The 21,341-nt window shown below is 42.5% G+C and overlaps 1 protein-coding gene across 13 annotated transcripts in view; it reads left to right on the forward strand.

Moving 5' to 3' along the window:
- Positions 1-21,023, forward strand: part of TNRC6B (trinucleotide repeat containing adaptor 6B) — a 278,141-nt gene extending 257,118 nt beyond the window's left edge. For 12 of the 13 annotated variants that reach the window (XM_024352845.3, XM_024352849.3, XM_024352848.3 and 9 more), the window contains 8 exons: positions 5,772-5,909; positions 8,070-8,246; positions 9,758-9,904; positions 10,155-10,250; positions 12,536-12,760; positions 13,223-13,293; positions 18,538-18,677; positions 20,302-21,023. In XM_024352845.3, coding sequence (XP_024208613.2) covers positions 5,772-5,909; positions 8,070-8,246; positions 9,758-9,904; positions 10,155-10,250; positions 12,536-12,760; positions 13,223-13,293; positions 18,538-18,677; positions 20,302-20,689 — 1,382 coding nt within the window. In that variant the 3' untranslated portion in view covers positions 20,690-21,023. Of the gene's footprint in view, positions 1-5,771; positions 5,910-8,069; positions 8,247-9,757; positions 9,905-10,154; positions 10,251-12,535; positions 12,898-13,222; positions 13,294-18,537; positions 18,678-20,301 lie in introns of all 13 variants that reach the window. The other variant, XR_010156023.1, reaches the window with a different exon arrangement.
- The last annotated feature ends 318 nt before the right edge of the window (positions 21,024-21,341 follow it).

A 21,341-nucleotide genomic window follows, 5' to 3' on the forward strand; every position in this document is an offset into this window, starting at 1 on the left:
ACCCCGTGATCCTCCTACTGCACGTGCAGGGGGTGAGCAAAGACTTCAAGGTGTTCTTGATCTTGATCTGGATATTTTAACGGAATTACTTTGTAGATCCTTAGCTTCCACCAACTGTTTTCATTCTTAAAGATGATCTGCCTGATAACTGACTTAAATTCGAAATAACTTTTCTTGCACTTGATATAGAAGAAGGTCAGCTCTGTGCTCATCTGGGCTGCAAAACACCAGGGTACCAAACATGGGGGGGGCCTCCCTTGATTACTAACAAAGGTGTCCTTATGCTGTATTTCCTTCTTCTTCTTCTTCTTCTTTTTTTTTTTTTTTTTTTTTTGAGGCGGAGTCTCACTCTGTCGCCCAACCTCCACCTCCCACAACCTCCACCTCCCAGGTTCAAGCGATTCTCCTGCCTCAGCCTCCTGAGTAGATGGGATTACAGGCACATGCCACCACTCCCAGCTAATTTTTGTATAGTAGAGATGGGGTTTCACCATGTTGATCAGGCTGGTCTTGAACTCCTGACCTCAGGTGATCTGCCCACCGTGGCCTCCCAAAGTGCTGGGGTTACAGGTGTGAGCCACTGCACCTGGCCGATTCTTTCTTACTTCTAATGGCTAAAGGATCAGAGTTAAGCATACACATATATACGTATTTACTGAAGAAATTTTATTATTTTTGTCATACTCCTGTTTCATAAGTAACTTGTAAATTTAGCTATGCATTATATTATTCCATATTAAAGAGAAATATTGACTTATTAGCTTGTTTCTATATTTGTTAACTTATTAAATAATAGATAAACATTATTAGGTCTCATTTTAATTGTGACCTGACCATTTATAATCTGCCTTATAAGATAGATGTGTTTTGTCATTTATTTCACTTACAATTTTCCTGTCTGGGCACAGTGGCTCACACCTGTAATCCCAGCACTTTGGGAGGCCGAGGAGGGCAGATCACTTGAGGTCAGGAGTTCAAGACCAGCCTCCAACATGGTGAAACCCCGTCTCTACTAAAAATACAAAAAATTAACTGGACGTGGTGGTGTGCACCTGTAATCCCAGTTACTGGAGTGGCTGAAGCAGGAAAATAGCTTGAACCCAGGCGGCAGAGGTTGCAGTGAGCTGAGATCATGCCACTGCACTCCAGCCTGGCGACAGAGCAAGACTCCGTCTCAAAAATAATTTTTTTTCCTTAGTTAGCATTATTATATTTGTTTGAATTGAAGAATACATTTTAGGTCTGAAAGTTAGATTTGGCTGCCTGTTTTGAATAGATTACTTGATGAAAATATATTTAAAGCATATATAGAAATTAAAAAATTTTTTCTAATAAATTAAATGCCGAAGATGTAATGAAATGAACAGTCTTTCAGTTTTCCTGATGCTAAGTATGTTGAACTAAAAAGGATACCTCTAAGTGAAAGAGTAGCAAGAATAATTGAAAGTTTCTTAATATGTCTTGATAAAGCCTCTTTGTTACATTATCTCAAAATTAAGAATTTGAATGACTAATGACTGCTTAACTAATCCTTACTGATTCTTTTGTAAAACAGATGGTTTCTAACTCTGTCCTTTTAGCAAAATTGAAAATATACCTAATTGAGGTTGAGTGCGTGGCTCATGCCTGGTAATCCCAGCACTTTGAGAGGCCGAGGTGGAGAGTGAGAGGGAGAGGGAGACAGAGAGAAAGAATACCTAATTGAATTGTTAGGTGATAATGACCTATCTAAAAATTATATTTTAGTATCTGTGTTACTGGGCTAGGGGAGGGAACATATACTTTAAAAGAAATTCGAGAAGTAAGTTATAACAAGACTCCTTCTGTTCCCATCTACTTATTTATATGAGTCAAATTTCATAGTGCTTTATGTCAACAAAGAAATTTAAAATAAGATAGTAGCGAAAATTCTCATTATAGTAAGGAGTGTTGGTTACCATGGATATCTGAACTCATTTAGAAACAAAGTAATTCATCTTCTTAGAAAATGCATTTCTGATAAAATTTCACTTTTTATGTTTAAAATTTATCAAAATTTGTAATATTTATTTGGTATATCCCTGTGAAAAGTAAAGCTGAATAAATATTGGAGATTATAAAAATGACAGAAGAGTAATTGTATCTATGCTGCAATTATGATTGTGTCGATACCAGGTGTACGTGTGGACACGGACTTAGAACAGTTGTGTTAGGATGGCCAATTATGGGTGATTTTTTAAAAATAATTATAGAAACTAGTTTGTTTTTTAATGTATAGCAAAAAGAGAAGCAGAAAACAGAACTGTAAACAGAGAGAGTGAAGGCAGGATCAGTGTAAGGACAAGTTAATTTAAGAGCATTTCCTCAAGGATGTAAGAATGGAGCCAAAAGTCATGAACAGACCATGAATTAGGGTGTGTGGAGAATGAGAGAGAGTAATTCTAGCAAAGACGCATGAGGCAGGCAAAGGGTTGTCCTTGCATGAATGATAAAAGCAGGTGACAGGCAAGGGGCATGTCTTACCTCTACTTGTACCTCAGCTCCTAACACAGGGCCTGGCACAGATTACACTGTCCATAAATATTCATTGAACTGAGCTAAATGGCTTAATTTGAGCTAAAGCTCTGTGTTCGTGAGAAATTTCAGGGAAACCACTTGGTGGACTAAGGAAATTTTGTTTTGCTGTAGTGGAAAGTACAATACAGTCAGTATTTTCTTGGGTTTAGAGATATGACAGCTTGTAAATAGCCGAAGGTCACTAGCGAAGCACCATCTCTTCTTTGTTAGTGCACCCACTAGAGCACAGTGTCCCAGAATTCCTTCCATCAAAATGCATCAGACACATTCCATATCCTAGCGTCAGGCCGGTTACTACGTGACATCAAAGAAAATTATGTCCGTCTTCGCCTGATTTTTCCTCTCATACTTTGGGGTTTGTAGATTGAACCTTTCAAGGCAATTTTCTCACCTATTCTTTCTCTGACCCCTTGGATTATTTTTCCTGACCAAACCTTGTGAGGCAGCGCTGGGACTGCCCTACTGTGGTGGCATAATCCCCAAGTCTCTAATGAGAAAAGTGCCCGCTTTCTCTAAGGTTCTTGACTTTCCTTGCTTGCTTACTTTTTCTTTCTCTTTCTTTCTCTCATTCATTTTCTTTCCTTCTTTCCTCTTATGTTTCTCTTTTTTCGCTTTTTTTCTTTCTTTGCCTTTTTTCTATAACTTTAATTTTCTGCATTTCATTTGTCACCAAAAAAGCTCTAAGCAGCTGAAATTAAAGAAATTTAATTCACTGGCTGGGCGCGGTGGCTCACACCTGTAATCCCAGCACTTTGAGAGACCGAGGCGGGCGGCTCACAAGGTCAGGAGATTGAGACCATCCTGGCTAACACGATGAAACCCCGTCTCTACTAAAAATACAAAAAACATCAGCGAGTGTGGTGGCAGGCACCTGTAGTCCCACCTGCTCGGGAGGCTGAGGCAGGAAAATCGTTTGAACCCAGAGGCGAAGGTTGCAGTGAGCCAAGATTGTGCCGCTGCACTCCAGCCTGGGCGACAGAGTGAGACTCCGTCTCAAAAAAAGAAAAGAAAGAAAAAAAGAAATTTAATTCACCATGGGTTTTATAGAAATTTTAGAGTAACTTCAAAGAAAATTAATGTGTAAGGAATGGTTCCTCCTCTTCTTAATAATGCTAGTATTCTTTTTAATCTTTGCCAGAATCCTAGGTTATTTCCAAAAACTCTTTCTCAATGATTAGAACGGAGCTTTCAGGTGGCCTGGAATCCAAGCACCTTGGCCTGGTTTTCTCAAAGGCAGAAGTGTAATTTACTCAAGGAGCAACCTGCTTAGGCCATTAAGGCTATGTCAGAGAAAACCTTTGTTCCTTGCAACCTCCCTGTCCTGCAATCTAATTTCATTTCTGCTACCCAGGATGAAAGAAATTTAAAAATGCCTCAAACTCTTCTTTAAAAAAAATAAATAAATAAGGCCAGGCACGGTGGCTCATGCCTGTAATCCCAGCACTTTGGGAGGCGGAGGTGGGCAGATTGCCTGAGCTCAGGAGTTCTAGACCAGCCTTGGCAATAGGGTGAAACCCCGTCTCTACTAAAAATACAAAAAATTAGCTGGGCATGGCTGTGGTGTGCCTGTAGTCCCAGCTACTCAGGAGGCTGAGGCAGGAGAATTGCTTGAACCCAGGAGGCGGAGGTTGCTGTGAGCCAGGATTGTGCCACTGCACTCCAGCCTGGGTGACAGAGACTCCATCTCCAAAATAATAATAATTTCATTTGAAATATTTTCATCTCATTCTAAAGATTTCTGCTCCCCACCCCCACCCTCCACTCTCCAATCATTTTGAACTAGTAAATTCGGTTACAGAGTGTGAAAGAACACTGTTCTTTATATAAATAGCAACATTTTGAACATGGGTCAGGAAGGTGTTAGACTTTTACTTGATTTATTATGTGTTTATAAAACTATCCCAGACAACTAGGATAAGCACAGGGGAGGAAAAACACAACCTGGTCCCTTAGTGGGATTTGGAGAGATGAAAATTGAGGACCCTTTATGGGTATAGTGTGGAGTCTGGCCTGGCTGGAGTTGCACATCTTGGGGCAGAGAAGCTTGGCTCTGCCGTGGTGGGAGGCTTGCTCGCCTCCCTGGGATGCCTGCGCTCGTGCTGCCACTCTGCGCTCCCTGTGGCTCATTCTCATTTTTCTATGGTCATTTATTATTCTCCCCCTCCCCTGTTTCATCATTTTAGTCCTTTATTTTACTTTTTTGAGAGTTTTTATGAACAGGTGTCACACACATTCTGACCCAAATGGATGACGGACCCTGTTAGACTCCGTCATCCAGATTCTGCTGTGTGGCTTCCAGCTCTCCAGCTCTGTGCAGTGGGAACACATTACCCACCAAGACTCTTCCCCTGAAGCTTACCTGGGGCTCTTGGCAAAGTGAGCTCAGAATCTCGAACTACCCACCTACTCAAGCTTTGGTGTCTTCCTCATTGCTTAAAGACTACTTTCAAATTTATCTTTCAGATTCTGCCCTCACCTCCACCCACCCCACACTCAGGCTGCCAATTCTCTTCCTAAAATACATACTAGTTATCCTCTTACATGCTTAAAATGTTCACTATCTTCTTATCCTAGAGAAAAAAAGATCCGAACTCCTTGGCCTAATATATAAAGACCCTACATGACACAACTTCATTTCTCCTCATCCCCCACCACTCTCCGCCTCACTTCATCCCAGAGTTAGCTAACCATTGGAGTCATTTGAATGTCTCACCATTCCCTAAACACACTTGATTATCAAGAGTCAGAGCTTTATACTTGGTTTGCTTGACTTCCCCAAATACCTCCCTGAGGCCCTAGATCACATCTTCCTTCTGCAAACCCTTTCCTCCCCCAAGATACCCTGACTACAGCTTTGTTGCTGCTTTTGCACTGCATTGGCTGGATGTCGTCTTCTCCATCTCAGTTTGAGAGTGGCTGGCCCCAGCATCCTGTCTGGCACAAATGTCAGCTAAATGAAAAAGGGCGTGCAGGAATGCACTGAGACAGACCTGATCGATGGCAGTCATACACATCTTCACACCTTCACAGAGAGACATCACTTATTTAGCGAGCAAGAGCCAAGATCAAAGCTTGGAATCAAAAATACCTGTTTCTGAGTGGAGAAACTCTGTGAATTAGTCTTTGAATGACACTTGAAGGCATTCCTGGACTCTGCTTCAGAACTCTTGGTACTGATGCTGGAGACTTATAAAATGTGGTCTTCTCCTTTTTAGGCTTCAGCTCTGGCGGCGTGGACTATGGCATGGTTGGTGGGAAGGAGGCTGGAACCGAGTCTCGCTTTAAACAGTGGACCTCCATGATGGAGGGGCTGCCCTCTGTAGCCACACAGGAAGCCAATATGCACAAAAATGGTAAGAGAAGCACTGAAAGCTAGAGCCCCCAACCCACAGCAGGTCTTGATGAAACATCTTATAAGACTATTTTGAAGTACAGAACTTGGTATTCTTTTTCCTCCTGAATCCTATGATTGCCTGTGGAGGAAGGTCAGAGTCATGTGTATGTTGAATTACAAGAAATATAAAGTACTAGTTCTAATTAAAGGGAGCAGAATTTTTCAGCCACCATGATTGAGGGTGGTAGCAGTGAACTTGGGCACCCACCAAGGTGAAACCCTAATAAGTTGGCTGAGGGAACAAAGTCAGCTTGTTGAGTTTGTTTTGCGGAGCAAGGGATCATAACAATACCTATCTTGTTGGTTGTTTGAACCATAATAAATTTATCGGCTTTAAAAAATTTTCCTGCCTTTTAATCTCCAAAAGAGGACTAGTAGATCATAATACATGAGATTTGAACTTTTCACAAAGCTTTCTTATTCTATGTGAATTAGAGTGTCTGCAAGACAGCATTTAAGGGCATTGCAGGCTTTGGTCGTGATGTTGGTCGGCTTTTCCTCTCAGTTTCTCTCTATAAGGGCTTCTCCATTTCCTGTAAAATAGATAAAAGGTCTCAGAACCTTCCTTCAGCCTTTGTTTCAGTGTTTGTTTCATTTGACAGTAATTCACTTGGACTTAACTGTATCCATGAGAACCAAGTATAAATAGGTGTCCGGCTGTTCCTGCTGCAGCGCCCTGGCAGGCCCCAGCCCCAGCCAAGTCATTCAGTCTGAAGCCTTTCAGGTTTCCTTTATAAACCACTGTTTAATAAGCCCATCCAGGAGGCTGGTGAAATAGCCACGTGGAGCTCTCTGCCTGCCATCCCTAAGCATTATCATTTGGTTTCATGGCATGAAGTCAAAAATGATTTATTGAAATTGTAAAATCTGTTTGTGGACTGAATAAGCCCACTGATATCTACAGCTTTGGGCACTTTCAATGCTTTCTTAGGCTGATGATTCACCAGGTCCCCTTGTCCCCAAAGACATGATAGGTGCATGATAATAAATATGAAATGGCATGTGAGAGGATATCTCGAAGGCAAAATCTCTACTTGCCTTTTTAGAGCTTATAGATCATGTTTTCCCATTTCCTTAGCAATCCCCAAAGTAATTGAGCTTGTCATTTTCCACTGCTTCACCATAATGTGCCTCTGAGCCAGATTTGTCAGTGGCTCCAGAAAAGTAAATGCCCTCTTAGCTGAGATGGAGGTAGTTTTGATAATATTCCCATTAGGCTGCATCACCCTGGAAATAATTTTATCCCTTCACAAGCAGCATCCTAAGAATAGATCAAGTGACCCAATATAGTATGTAAAATTCATTTGAGAAATAAGTAGACTGGTATCTCACTGATACCTAAAATTTTATTCAAAGTGCATGTTCTGTTAGTTCAAGGTAATTTTAAGCTTTTAATTCTTTTCCTGCCCCATAGCATATAAAATGCATGATGGGGGCAGCGACAAAACCACTGAAGTGCTCTCAGGAAACCAGTTACAAAGGATTTGCTGTTCTTCATGTGTGAGGCCACGGATCCCAGAGCTGCAGAGTTCATTGCTGGTCTTGTGCTGGCAAAGACCCTAGGCGGGAATTCCATCTCATTGCGTTGGAATTTAAAGCAATTGCAGATGCTTTTCCCTCCAATGGACTCTCTGTTTACACTGCTGCTTCCAGCTGATCTAAGCCTGATCAGCCAGCCCTTAAGAACCTGGGTGGATAGCATCAGTAGAAATTTAGTTAAAACCTTCTTATGTACTACAAATGGTTAGAATTTTCCCCATTTCTCACTCTTGAGTCGTTAGCATAGAAACTAGGGATAATGGTCAGATTCCTAGTATGTGAACGTTACATTAATTTCATAAGACCATGGAATTTTAAAACTGAAAGGAACATTCAAGCATGAGAACAATCCTGTGTGCCTAAGTGAGGAACTGAGAGGCTCAGAGAGGCGCAATGACTTGTTGTTGGTCATGCTGCTTAGTAATTATGTGCTGAGTCTCGAATGCAACCTCTTATTCCAGTGCTGTTTGTATATACTCCATCAGCTTCAGAAGACTGTTTGCATTCCAGCGAATAAAAAATAGACAAGTTCTATTCATAGGAGTTATTCTGGATGATTTAATTTCCTCTCTTTTCTCAGGCGCTATAGTGGCCCCTGGTAAAACCCGGGGAGGGTCACCGTACAACCAGTTTGATATCATCCCTGGTGACACACTGGGTGGCCATACGGGTCCTGCTGGTGATAGCTGGTTACCTGCCAAATCTCCACCAACAAATAAAATCGGAAGTAAATCCAGCAATGCCAGTTGGCCTCCAGGTATTGTCTAGGAAATGCTTTTCCAGGATAGCATTTGTTTTGTAATCGTCAGTTTCAGGTTCAGAATACATTGCTTTTGTGACTCATGTTACTAAGGTACTTGCTTTCATTTTTTTCATTCAATAATTGTCTGTTAGAAGCAAGGCATGTGCTGTGGGAAGATAGAAAATTTTCATTAGATGGGGAATCTGGGGATAAGTGACATTGTAGCTGGGACTTCGCATTCGTCCCATGCATAGGATGCCTTGTAACATGGGTTCTTTTGAAGTGTCTGTTGAATTGATTTGTTAGTTCTTAGGCAAGTGTTTATTACCAGTTAGCTTCTAGGTATGCAGTAGCGATTGCAATGAGATTATTTGTTAATTCTTTTCTTTCTGTCCCTCTCTTTTGTTGGATATAGTAATCTATTCTCATGATAGAAAAATGAGAACATTTAATAAAGCAAAAATTAAAATCAGCAATTCCATAAATATATATCCTCCTAGACCTCTTTCTGTGCATGCGTATTTGTGACATGAATATGTATAGTTTTGTTTTATTAAGGTAGAATTTTTTTTTTTTTTTTTGAAAGGGAGTTTTGCTCTTATTACCCAGGCTGGAGTGCAGTGGTGCGATCTTGGTTCACTGCAAGCTCTGCCTCCCAGGTTCAAGCGATTCTCCTGCCTCAGCCTCCCAAGTAGCTGGGATTACAGGCGCCTGCTACCACGCCTGGCTAATTTTTTGTATGTTTAGTAGAGACAGGGTTTCGCCATGTTGGACAGGCTGTTCTCAAACTCCTGACCTCAGGTAATCTGCCCGCCTCGGCCTCCCAAAGTGCCGGGATTACAGGCGTGAGCCACTACGCCCGGCCAAAGTAGAACTGTATAATGCAGATCGTTCATATATAATACACATTGCTCTTTCTCATCACGATTTGGAAAATAAAAGTTTATTGTGTCACATAGCCTTAAAATTTTTAAATGATTTAAATTGACCAATAAAAAAATTCCGAGCCCTTATGTATATTCTAGGCTTTCTTTTGCTAAGCTAAATTATCCCTGCTGGTTATCCCTGGGCATTCTATGTAGCAGTATCATTTGTATTACATTTTTTGCATTTTGGCCAACATCTCGTAAGGAAAATGAGAAAGAGCACTGATCTCTAGCCCATATTTTCACCGGTTCTTGGCCTAGATGCTGGGATGATTCTTGTGAACACCAGAGTCCTTACTCCTGCTTTCCCTGCCTTCAGCCCTGAAGTCTCCTGGGAGCAGGAGGATCAGGTTACTGGGGACAGGCTCTGATGAGCTGTGGCTTCCAGTTGACTGCCACAGACAGTGTGATAAAACAAAGGTGCTGTTGGCAAGAGTATGTTCATGGTGATTTTTTTTCCCTTAATTTTGTGATGAAAATCTAAGAGACAATAAATTCAGTATTTATACTTTTCACAGACCCATTTCTTAAGTCAAAAAAAGTACTATATCATTTTTTTTAACGACCTTCCTTCTCTAATATTTGTTTTCCTTGTCTCAGAATTCCAACCAGGAGTGCCATGGAAAGGTATCCAAAACATTGACCCTGAATCTGACCCCTATGTCACCCCAGGAAGTGTGCTGGGGGGTACAGCCACATCTCCCATTGTAGATACTGACCACCAACTGCTGCGGGATAACACCACAGGTACTTGAGCGAAGCATCTATTACATGTTCAACACCCAGCATTTTCATAGTTGTCAGTTTGTGACTTCATTTGTACTTGCTGGTACCTAAAAGTTTAACCAAAAAATGTAAAAAGATTGCTTTTCACATTTATTTGTGAGACATATTTTGTCCTCCATTCTATTGAAGTTTAAACAAAATACTCTCAAGGTTTCACTGGTTATACTGACATTTATCTTCAGTATTTTCTTCTTGTTCTTTGTTACCCAAGGGTCTAATTCTTCCCTCAACACCTCGCTGCCTTCACCTGGTGCCTGGCCCTACAGTGCCTCTGACAACTCCTTTACCAACGTTCATAGCACTTCAGGTATGAGTGTGAATTTTTTGTTTCCCTTTGGTTAGCACTTTTTCATCAGGTTCCCTTTTATAAAGGAAACTGGCATGTATTTCATAAGATATACTCTTACAGAAGTTCAGTAGCATAGGTCAGTATAGATGGAAGCACACCTTTTCTGTTTGCTATGTCTTTGAGGAACTTCTAGTCTCAGGAAGGATGAGCCAGATACAGCTTTGGGATGAGGCCGGTAGTGACATAACTGCAGGGAGCTGGCATATCCAGAGGGCTGGAGTCACGTCCTAATGACACACATGCTTCTCTTTTAACAAGGCTGCCAAGAAGTCAAGGGTCATGAGAAGAACCAGTGAAGGCCAGGTTATTATTCCTAAGATAGCCAATAATAGCTAGCTTTTCTCTAAAAATCCTCCCACTTATAGACAAAGGCTAAGGGCAGATGGCCAAAGGAAAAAAAAAAAAGGGACCTTGATTCATTTTACCATCATTTGGTAAGTTCCTCATGGTTTTTTAAAAGATATTAGGAAATGGAAAAGTTGGTGGATATAATAAAGGCTTTGAAGTCACTCACTGAGCATAGTGCCTTACTGATTGGTAGACATATTAGTAATTGGCACCTTTAGTTTGCACAAGTCGGACCTTAAGCTGTTAAAGTCATTATGACTTACGTGCTTTGCCCAGGCAAAAGCAAATAAAGTAGACCTTTGTCCAACTACGAAGACGCTGCAGGCTAGTGGGCTACACATTGTCTTGTTCTCCTTCCCACCTCTCTGTCATATCAGCAGTGCAACAATAACCTACCACTCACTGAATGATCCCACAGGCCAGGCATCATGCTAAACCTTCCACGTTAATTTTTATTTTACCTTCACCAAAGGCTGTGAGTAAGTCCTGTTGTTACCCCTATTTTGTGGATAAAGAAACTGAGTGAGGTTCTGAGAGCAGATGTAACTTGCCTCAGTTCTGAGCAAGTATGTAAAGGAGACATCTCAATATTCCGGGTTTTGAACTACCACCCTACATTACACTTTTGTAGGATTTCTTTTACATGTAAAAACTTACTCTGGTTACCCAACTCTTTTACACCTATAAATGCCCATATCTCAGATTGAACTATGTGTCTTTTTCCAACAGTTGAAAATTCATCTGAGAGATGGCCCAAGAATCACCTCAGACTTGTCTAAAACTGAACCTATACTTCCCCACCCCCAAAAGTGTCTTTCCTTCTCAACTCAGTTATGTTTCTTAATAATGATCTCATGCATCATTTAGTTACAAAACCTCAGTATTTTCTTCCTCTTTCCTCTCTCTCTCCATCCCTGGATCCAGGCAGTTATGATTTCTCTTTAGTGATTTATTCTGCAATCATATTTCAAATATCCATTCCTTCTGTTCCATTCTATTTACTATCACAGTAGTTTAAACACTCCATGCTGAATCAGTTGCAAAAACTCCTGATATGTAACCTCCTTTACCTCTCTGCCCCTGTGAACTGTTCAACCAAAATTGGGGGGGAACATATTCCATACACAGAGAGTTTATGTTGAACCTTGGTTTACACATTCCTGTTTCTTTGTGCCCATCCATTTATGTAAATCCTTCAGGAGCTGTCTTTATAAAGCCTTTGCTGCAAGCCCAGCGTTCTTGATCCCCTCTGCGTATTGAGCTTACGTGATGATGTCGGGGTCACCACTTCTGTTGCTCATCTGTTCTGTGTTCCCATCTGAGCTTGAGGTTCTCAGGGATAATTGTTTCTATTCCTCACAGCACTGATTTCGTGCCGTATGCATAGTAAGCCCTTAGTGAATATTTCTTGATTGTTTTTAAAGAATCTGTGTGAACATCAATATCTAATAGACTGGATCAAGGCACAAGAAAAGTGTAATTTACTAATTACTTTCTATTCAGTCAATGATTATTTATAGAATACTTTATTCTGCTAATGTTCACATTCTCACTGTTACCCAGAAGCTGGTATCTTTAGGAAGACTTTCTCCTTGAGTGTGTCCTCCTTTTCAAGTCATTTTTAGCTAAGAAAGCAGTAGAGAATTGGTTATCTTATTAAATCTTTAATTCATATGATAATTCTATCAATTCAGAGTAGTAGTCACTGAAAATTTTCTGTTCGTTATGCTCTAAGAACAGTGTTATTTTGTATTGCTGTGCTTAAAATGTGTACTATTACTTTTTAGAATATAAATGTGCATGTATTTATGTGTATGTAGATAAAACTCATGTGTATTTGTCAACAAAAGTGAACTGTCTAACCTTATTCCTTCCTTAATTTTCTCTTCTTACAGCAAAGTTCCCTGATTACAAATCAACATGGTCCCCAGATCCCATAGGACACAACCCCACTCATCTCTCCAACAAGATGTGGAAAAACCATATTTCCTCCAGGAACACTACACCGCTGCCCCGCCCACCTCCTGGTCTGACCAACCCCAAACCATCATCTCCCTGGAGCAGCACAGCACCCCGATCAGTCAGGGGGTGGGGGACACAGGACTCACGGCTCGCCTCGGGTGAGGAGGATCTGCCTAAAGGAACACCATTGTTCATCCACAAGGGGCTTATGTTAACACAGATGGTGAAGACACAAAGAGGTCTTCCCAAGAGAGGAAGTCATGGTTGTCTGCTTTTTCTTCTGGTAGAGGAAAAGGTACCTCTTGAGTGAGTGAAAGTCGCAGTCAGTATAAGGCAAAGGGACCCAAGAACTCCCAAGGGACAGATGGAGTAAAATGAGTAAAATGAGTAAAAATGGCAGAGTGAGAACACTGGGAGGAAAATACTGTCTTGCAAATCAGGCATAAAAGTGCATAGGAGTCAGGGACCAGTAGAAGAGAAAAAGAAGGTCAGAGTCCAGTGGAAAAGAGAATTTATAAAAGCAAAGAAGAAATGTGAGCTACATGAAAATCTTTCTCCCTCATGGCTTTTCTTGTTTTTGTTTTATTTCTCTTCCTAACCATTTTTCTGGTTGCTCATAGCCTCTACCTGGAGTGATGGTGGCTCAGTTCGTCCTAGTTACTGGCTGGTTCTTCACAATCTCACCCCACAGGTAATTATGCTTTCTCGCAGTTTTCTAGATAGGACTTGATTGTATTAAGAGAGAGGGACTTTGGGAGGCCGAGGCGGGCGGATCACGAGGTCAGGAGATCGAGACCATCCTGGCTAACACGGTGAAACCCCGTCTCTACTAAAAATACAAAAAATTAGCCGGGCGTGGTAGTGGCTCCGTCTCAAAAAAAAAAAAAAAAAAAAAAAAAGAGAGAGGGAAAGGTTGGGCGCGGTGGCTCATGCCTGTAATCCCAGCACTTTGGGAGGCCGAGGCGGGTGCATCACGAGGTCAGGAGATCAAGACCATCCTGGCTAACATGGTGAAACCCCGTCTCTACTAAAAATACAAAAAATTAGCTGAGCATGGTGGCGGGCGCCTGTAGTCCCAGCTACTCGGGAGGCTGAGGCGGGATAACGGCGTGAACCCGGGAGGCGGAGCTTGCAGTGAGCCAAGATTGCGCTAGTGCACTCCAGCCTGGGCGACAGAGTGAGACTCCATCTCAAAAAAAAAAAAACAAAAAAGAGGGAAAGATGGGGGTTGGTTTCTCACACCTGTAATCCCAGCACCTTGGGAGGCCAAGGTGAGAGGATTGCTTGAAGCCAGGAGTCTGAAATCAGTCCAAGCAATATGAGACCCTGTTTCTACAAAAAATTAAAAATTAGCCAGGCATGGTGGCACACAGCTGCTCAGGAGGCTGAGGTGGGAGGATCACTTGAGCCCAGAATTGCATTGCATTGCACTCCAGGTTGGGCAATAGTGCAAGACCCTTTCTCAAAAAAGAGAGAGAGGGAAATAGATGTGGGAGGCTGGCAGATATGAAAGTTCATCTCCTGATCACTGCAAAGAGGTCCTGACTACAGGAGTGGGTGTCCCCTCCCCACCCAAGGTTCACAGTCTACTTCTGGAGAAGGGTTGATGCTGGCCACTAGGCTTCATGCCTGCCTTCAAGATGATGATAACACATACAGTTTACAAAAGTGAAAGCTAGTTTTATAAGCTAGTTTATAAAACTAGGTAAAACCCACTAGAGAGTGGGTTTCTGCAGATCTTACGGGGCAGAGAAAGAGAAAAAAAGAAACAGAGTAGGGTGGTATTTTCTGGTGATTTCTGTGTAGTAGACACGATTTGCTATACAGATGTGCATGTTAGTATCTGGAACCTAGTGGAAAAGGGAGTATTTTAAGGACACCCAAAAGCTACCTGTTTCTGTGTTAATTCTCCAAGAAGACCTGAACCTATACTTCCCTATCCCTGAAAGTGTCTTCCCTTCTCAACCAAGTTCTTTGTTTCTTAATATTGATCTCATGCATCATTTACTTACAAAACCTCAGTATTTTCTCCCTCTTAAAACATATTAACCATTTTTGTGCTTTGTAAATAATTAACCATCCATCTCTCCAGTGGAAGAGATCATTTGACTTCATAGTTTATAAATGCTACATGGGGCCAGTCGCAGTGGCTCACGCCTGTAATCCCAGCACTTTGGGAGGCCAAGGTGGATGGATCACGAGGTCAAGAGGTCGAGACCATCCTGGCCAACATGGTGAAACCCCATCTTTACTGAAAATACACAAATTAGCTGGGCGTGGTGGCACACGCCTGTAGTCCCAGCTACTCGGGAGGCTGAGGCAGGAGAATCACTTGAACCTAGGAGGCAGAGGTTGCAGTGAGCTGAGATTGCACCACTGCACTCCAGCCTGGCGACAGAGCGAGACTCCATCTGAAAAAATAAAAAAATAAAAAAAGCTACATGGGTGTGTTTAACTCTCCGTCTATTATCCTCTTCACGTGTAGATGGCATTACTATAACTTGCTCTCATCAGACCATATCCTCTAGGTGGTTTTCTATTGGAGGAGCTTCATTTGCACCAAGCCACTCTGCCTTTCACCTTGGTTGCTAGATAACTGAGGTATTTGCAGAAGCATTATGTTGAGCACTTGAACGAGGTTAAATGGGCTCATCAAAACTGAGTCCATCACAACCTTTACAACACCTTGTTAAAAGGAGTCAGTTATGCCTCCTGTTTTTGACATATAGAATGCATTCTCTGGCATTTAATTCATATATGGATTCATGCACACTTTATTAAGCCAACATTTTCCAGAGTGTTGTCATGAGATATGATTAGGTCTCTGGCCTAATGTGTTTGACATGTATACTTGGTTAAACAAAACTAAGCAGATTTTTTCACTTTGAGACTTCTTAGGCCTTTTAATATGCTAACACATATTATGATTCTCTGTGGGGAAATACATCTCCTAAATACATTTGCCCATTTGTAGGGAGTAAATCACAGGACTCGTATTTCAAGGTGCACATTGAGGTAAACAATTTCCTAAATACAGTTAACATGAGGGAGGGTGTGGGTCAGCTCTTAATCTCTGTATCGAATCAACTCAGCTCAAAGTTCCAAGTTACGGCCGGGCACGGTGACTCACACCTGTAATCCCAGCACTTTGGGAGGCCGAGGCGGGCAGATCACAAGGCCAGGCAATCGAGACCATCCTGGCTAACATGGTGAAACCCCATCTTTACTAAAAATACAAAAAATTAGCCGGGTGTGGTGGTGAGCACCTGTAGTCCCAGCTACTTGGGAGGCTGTGGCGGGAGAATGGCGTGAATCTGGGAGGCGGAGCTTGGAGTGAGCCGAGATTGCGCCACTGCACTCCAGCCTGGGAGACAGAGCGAGACTCCATCTCAGAGAAAAAAAAATTTTTTTTTAAGTTCCAAGTTATTTCTTTAGCAAATAGTTGACTGAAATATGAAGAATCTTGTATGACCATCCTCAAAACTATGTATACCTCCTATTTTCTAAGAGTTGTCACACAATGTGGTGATGATGTTATGATGAGATTGAGAGAAGCAGTAAGAGATGCACTGTTTTGAAAGAAGCCTGGGCAGGCTAATCGGCTGTTCACTTGTTCTGTCTTATGAAAAATGCTGGCCAGATGTGGTGGCTCATGCCTGTAATCCCAACACTTTTGGGAGGCTGAGGCAGGTGGATCACCTGAGGTCAGGAGTTCCAGACCAGCCTGGCCAACATGGCGAAACCCCATCTCTACTAAAAAGACAAAAATTAGCCGGGTATGGTGGTGGGTGTCTGTAGTCCCACCTCAGTCAGGAGGCTGAGGCAGGAGAATCGCTTGAACCCGGGGGTGAAGGCTGCAGTGAGCTGAGATTGCACCACTGCACTCCAGCCTGGGTAACAGAGCGAGATGCTGTTTCAAAGAAAAAAATGTTAATTATACACATATATCCATATAAAATGAATATGGGGGTGGCCGTGTTTGGGTTAGAACTAATTTTAAAATCAAAGCTTCCTAAAAGCAGACTAATCTCTATCATAGCTTAAAAGGTTATAAGAGCAAGTCACCTGCTCTCCAGCCTGGGTGACAGAAGAGTGAGACACCCCCCCCCCCATCTCTGAATTTAAAAAAAAAAAAAAAGCAAATCTTGATACAGTTGTCACCCCCTTACCCATGATTTCTTACCCTTGGTCAAACCATAGTCAAAAAATATTAAGATGTTTTTAGAGAAAGACCACATTCACATAACTTACAGTATATTGTTATAACTTTTCTTTTTTTTTTTTTGAGACAGAGTCTTGTTCTGTCGCTCAGACTGGAGTGTGCAGTGGCGCGATCTCCGCTCACTGCAAGCTCCGCCTCCCGGGTTAATGCCGTTCTCATGTCTCAGCCTCCAAGTAGCTGGGACTACAGGCGCCAGCCACAATGCCTGGCTAATTTTTTTGTGTTTTTAGTAGAGATGGGTTTCACCATGTTAGCCAGGATGGTCTCGATCTCCTGACCTCGTGATCTGCCCACCTCAGTCTTCCAAAGTGCTGGGATTACAGGCGTGAGCCACCGCACCTGGCAACTTTTCTATTTTAGTCTCTTACTGTGCCTAATTTGTAAATTAAACTTTGTCTTAGGTATGTATGTATAGAAAAAACATAGTATACTTTGAGTTCAGTACTATTGGTGGTTTCAGGCCTCCACTGGGGGGCCTTGGAAGGTGTTCCCCTCAGATAAAAGGGGACTACTTTATCTGGATAATTTTTCTTTCATCACCTAAAATTTATCTAGAGAGCATCTATCCTAAAAAGTCTGTTGTGGCATATGCTGACATGCTTGTGTAGTCTATTGTTACTTATAAAACAATGCTAAGAGCATTTCTGTGATCATTTTCTGCAAAGAACTACAGAGAAACTGCCTGTTTTCGTCCTGCAGGGTGTCTACCACTGCCACCAGTAGTACAGCTTTTTAATCTATTCAATAGTAATCTGTTTATCTTCCAAAGAAATGAACTGAAATGGTGGACTGATCTTAAATACCTATTTAAGATCTTGATGGGACAGGCGCGGTGGCTCACGCCTGTAATCCCAGCACTTTGGGAGGCTGAGGCGAGTGGATCACAAGGTCAGGAGATCAAGACCATCCTGGCCAACATGGTGAAATCCTGTCTCTATTAAAAATACAAAAATTAGCCGGGAGTTGTGGTGTGTGCCTGTAATTCCACCTACTCAGGATGCTGAGGCAGGAGAATCGCTTGAACCCGGGAGGTGGAGGTTGCAGTGAGTCAAGATTGTGCCACTGCACTCCAGCCTGGGCAACAGAGCAAGGCTCTGTCTCAAAAACAAATAAATAAAAAGATCTTGATGCAAAATAAGTTAATCAGAGTGAATAAGTTTGTTCATCCAACTCATAGGTTAGGAAAATTGTCCCTAATCGCTGAAGATCTTAAGTGGTGAAAGTCTAACTGGGGTGAGGAGTACAGCCTTTGGTCAAAATGCCTGATGTCAGCACAGGAGATAGAGAAGTAGGCAGAAATAGTCTCACCTTGAGATGGGCAAAGTAGGGGTAAGACAGTGTTAGAATAGGCTATGAACCAGGTCAGCCATCAGCATTTTAAATAATCAGATGTTTAGTAGTGCTTTTCTTGTCTGTGTCTTTCTCTTTACAGAGGAATACATGAGCAGTGATGCTAAGAATGTTAACTTACATTCTTACGTGGATACCATCTCATTTTTGTCCTTTTTTGACTCTACAAGTTAACACTCCCACCTGTTTATCTCTTAAAACAGACCATAGGCTGAATCATATGCTTTTGTTTTGAGCTGCATTTATGGAAACTTTATTTGCAAAATGGGCACACTAGGTCTCAGCCAGTGCTTTGAATATCTTAAAATGTACCTTTTCCACCCCACCTCCAGTCTTTATCTCATGAATGTCATTACTCCTTAGATTGATGGGTCAACCTTGAGAACGATCTGCATGCAGCATGGCCCACTGCTGACATTCCATCTGAATCTAACCCAGGGCACTGCCCTGATCCGATACAGCACCAAACAGGAGGCGGCCAAGGCCCAAACTGCACTGCACATGTGAGTATTCGGTCCTACACCCACATAGACAATCATGCATGAAGATGCACCCGTGAGTATTCTGGCAGCTGCTGAATTAAAGGTGCACCAGAACATATACGAAGAATGGCACCGTCACACGTGCATCTGCAAGTCTCGAGTGTGGAGAGTGTGGAGGTGCCGGGTCTTTTCCACCAAAGCTTGGATTGTCCTGTATATATCAGAGGCCAGTCGTCAGAATTCCAAACGTAAATAATTTGTGAAGTAGTGAGTAAATTCTAAGTAACATAAAGCTAGGGCCGGGCGCAGTGGCCCATGCCTGTAATCCCAGCACTTTGGGAGGCCAAGGCGGGCAGATCACAAGGTCAGGAGATGGAGACCATCTTGGCCAACATGGTAAAACCCTGTCTCTACTAAAACACAAAAAATCAGCCAGGCGTGGGGGCGCATGCCTGTAGTCCCAGCTACTGGGAAGGTTGAGGCAGGGGAATCGCTTGAACCTGGGAAGCAGAGGTTGCAGTGAGCCGAGATCATGCCACTGCCCTCCAGCCTGGTGACAGAGCAAGATTCCATCTCAAAAAAGAAAAAAAACACACAGCTAATAGAATTGCCATTGTTTTTCATAATAGAATCTAGCTGCTTACTCCAGCCTCTTTGCAGATGATGAAATATTGTGGTCTTGGGGGGTAGCAGGGTCTTTGCTTAAATTAGGTGGCGCTAGATCAGACTTTGCCCATCCCCTTCCCTGCCACTGTCAAACTGGTGGACGGAGAAGACCTGACTGCCCTTGGCTGCAGATGCCATGACAGAAAGCCGGACACACTGCAAGCCAGGGATGAGGGGGCTCAGGCAGCGAGGAGCCCCTGAGAAAGAGCAGCACTTCCGGGGGCTGAAGCCAGGTTGCTTCGATGCTTTGGGTATGGTCTCTTGCCTCATAACTCACATGGGGAAAGAAAGAGACCATATTTTTTTTTCCTTTTTATCTAAGGCTTTATTTATTTTGTTTTAGAGCAGTTTTAGGATCACAGCCAAATCGAGAGGAAGATACAAAGATTTCTGTCATATCGCCTGCTGCCACACATGAATAGCCTCCACTATTATCAACATCCTCCACCAGAGTGGTGCATTTGTCAAGATTGCTGAACCCCTCCTTATCACCAAAAGTCTGTAGTTTACATTAGAGTTCACTCCGCCTTGTACAGTATATGGTTTTGGACGAATGTATAATGACGGGTATCTACCATTACAGTATCAGAGTCCTCTGCCAGTTCAGTCATCCCTCTTAGCCCCCCACAGACACACACATTTTTCTTGATAGCTAAGTTGTCTAGAATATATAAATTCCATACACCAAGAAATATCAGAATATAGTATTCTCTAGTAGTCCTTGGTTATCCTGAGCTTTGGTGATGCCTTGTTGCTTTACATCATTACTTCTTAATTACCTGGCGGTCTGGTTGAAATACAAGTTCTGGACCCAGAGGTCTTGGGTGGAGCTTGGACTTTGCATTCTAAAAAGCATTCATGGATATGGCAGCTTCTAGTCAAAGGACTGCACACTGAATGTCAAGGACTGCAGTCGCTCCCTCCGTATGCTTTAGGATTTTCCTGAGATCCATAGCTCTCTTTCCCTCCCTTCTTCCAGGTGTGTGTTGGGAAACACTACCATCCTTGCTGAGTTTGCCACTGATGATGAAGTCAGCCGCTTTCTGGCACAAGCTCAGCCCCCTACACCTGCAGCAACCCCAAGTGCGCCAGCTGCGGGGTGGCAGTCGCTGGAGACCGGCCAGAACCAGTCAGATCCCGTGGGACCTGCTCTGAATCTTTTTGGTGGGTCCACTGGGCTCGGGCAGTGGAGCAGCAGCGCTGGTGGCAGCAGCGGGGCCGATCTTGCTGGCGCTTCATTGTGGGGGCCCCCAAACTATTCTTCTAGCTTATGGGGAGTCCCAACGGTGGAAGATCCCCATAGGATGGGCAGCCCTGCTCCTTTACTACCTGGTGACCTTCTGGGAGGAGGGTCGGATTCAATCTGAACTTAGAACTTTCAACTCTGACCTCGTGACCTTTTTTGGAACAGCAGCAGCACTAACTTGACCTTTTCGTTTTTTTTTTCAACTTGCAATAAATACATTTTTAAAAGGAAAAAAGAAAACGGAGAGAAAAAAAGGTGGGTCATTGACAGACTGTCTGAGCACATAGTTGCCTCCCTTATAACTTCAGTTTTTTCGTTTGGAATATGAATCCAAAAAGAGAACATATCACTCTTGAAATACTTGAATCATGAACGCCAACCTAGAAAGACAATGTGAAGCAAGTACACATACCATTTAAATTTAAACACAAAAAAATTAAAAAAATTAGTTTCTAGTTTTTCACTTTTTTCATGTTATATGGAAGTTGTTGCTAAGAAACATATATACTGAAAAAAAATAGCTTTTTAACTTTGTTTGCACTGGGTGTGTTTCCGTCCTTAGGTCTACCATGTTTGGGAGGGAGGGAAATTCAAAAGAATTGTTGGGGGAGGGGGGAGGGAAGACTTGACGGAGCCTCACTTTAAAAACAAAAACACAAAAAACCTAAAAAAAAAAAAAAAGGAAAAAATTTGTGATTGGCTGGTTGATAAATACCAGTGTGTTCTGGCACATGTAACTGCCCAGGCATGCTCGTTCTGGTGTGTGTGTGCAC

Source organism: Pan troglodytes, chromosome 23 (genome assembly GCF_028858775.2).
Source record: "Pan troglodytes isolate AG18354 chromosome 23, NHGRI_mPanTro3-v2.0_pri, whole genome shotgun sequence".
NCBI classification, from domain to species: domain Eukaryota; kingdom Metazoa; phylum Chordata; class Mammalia; order Primates; family Hominidae; genus Pan; species Pan troglodytes.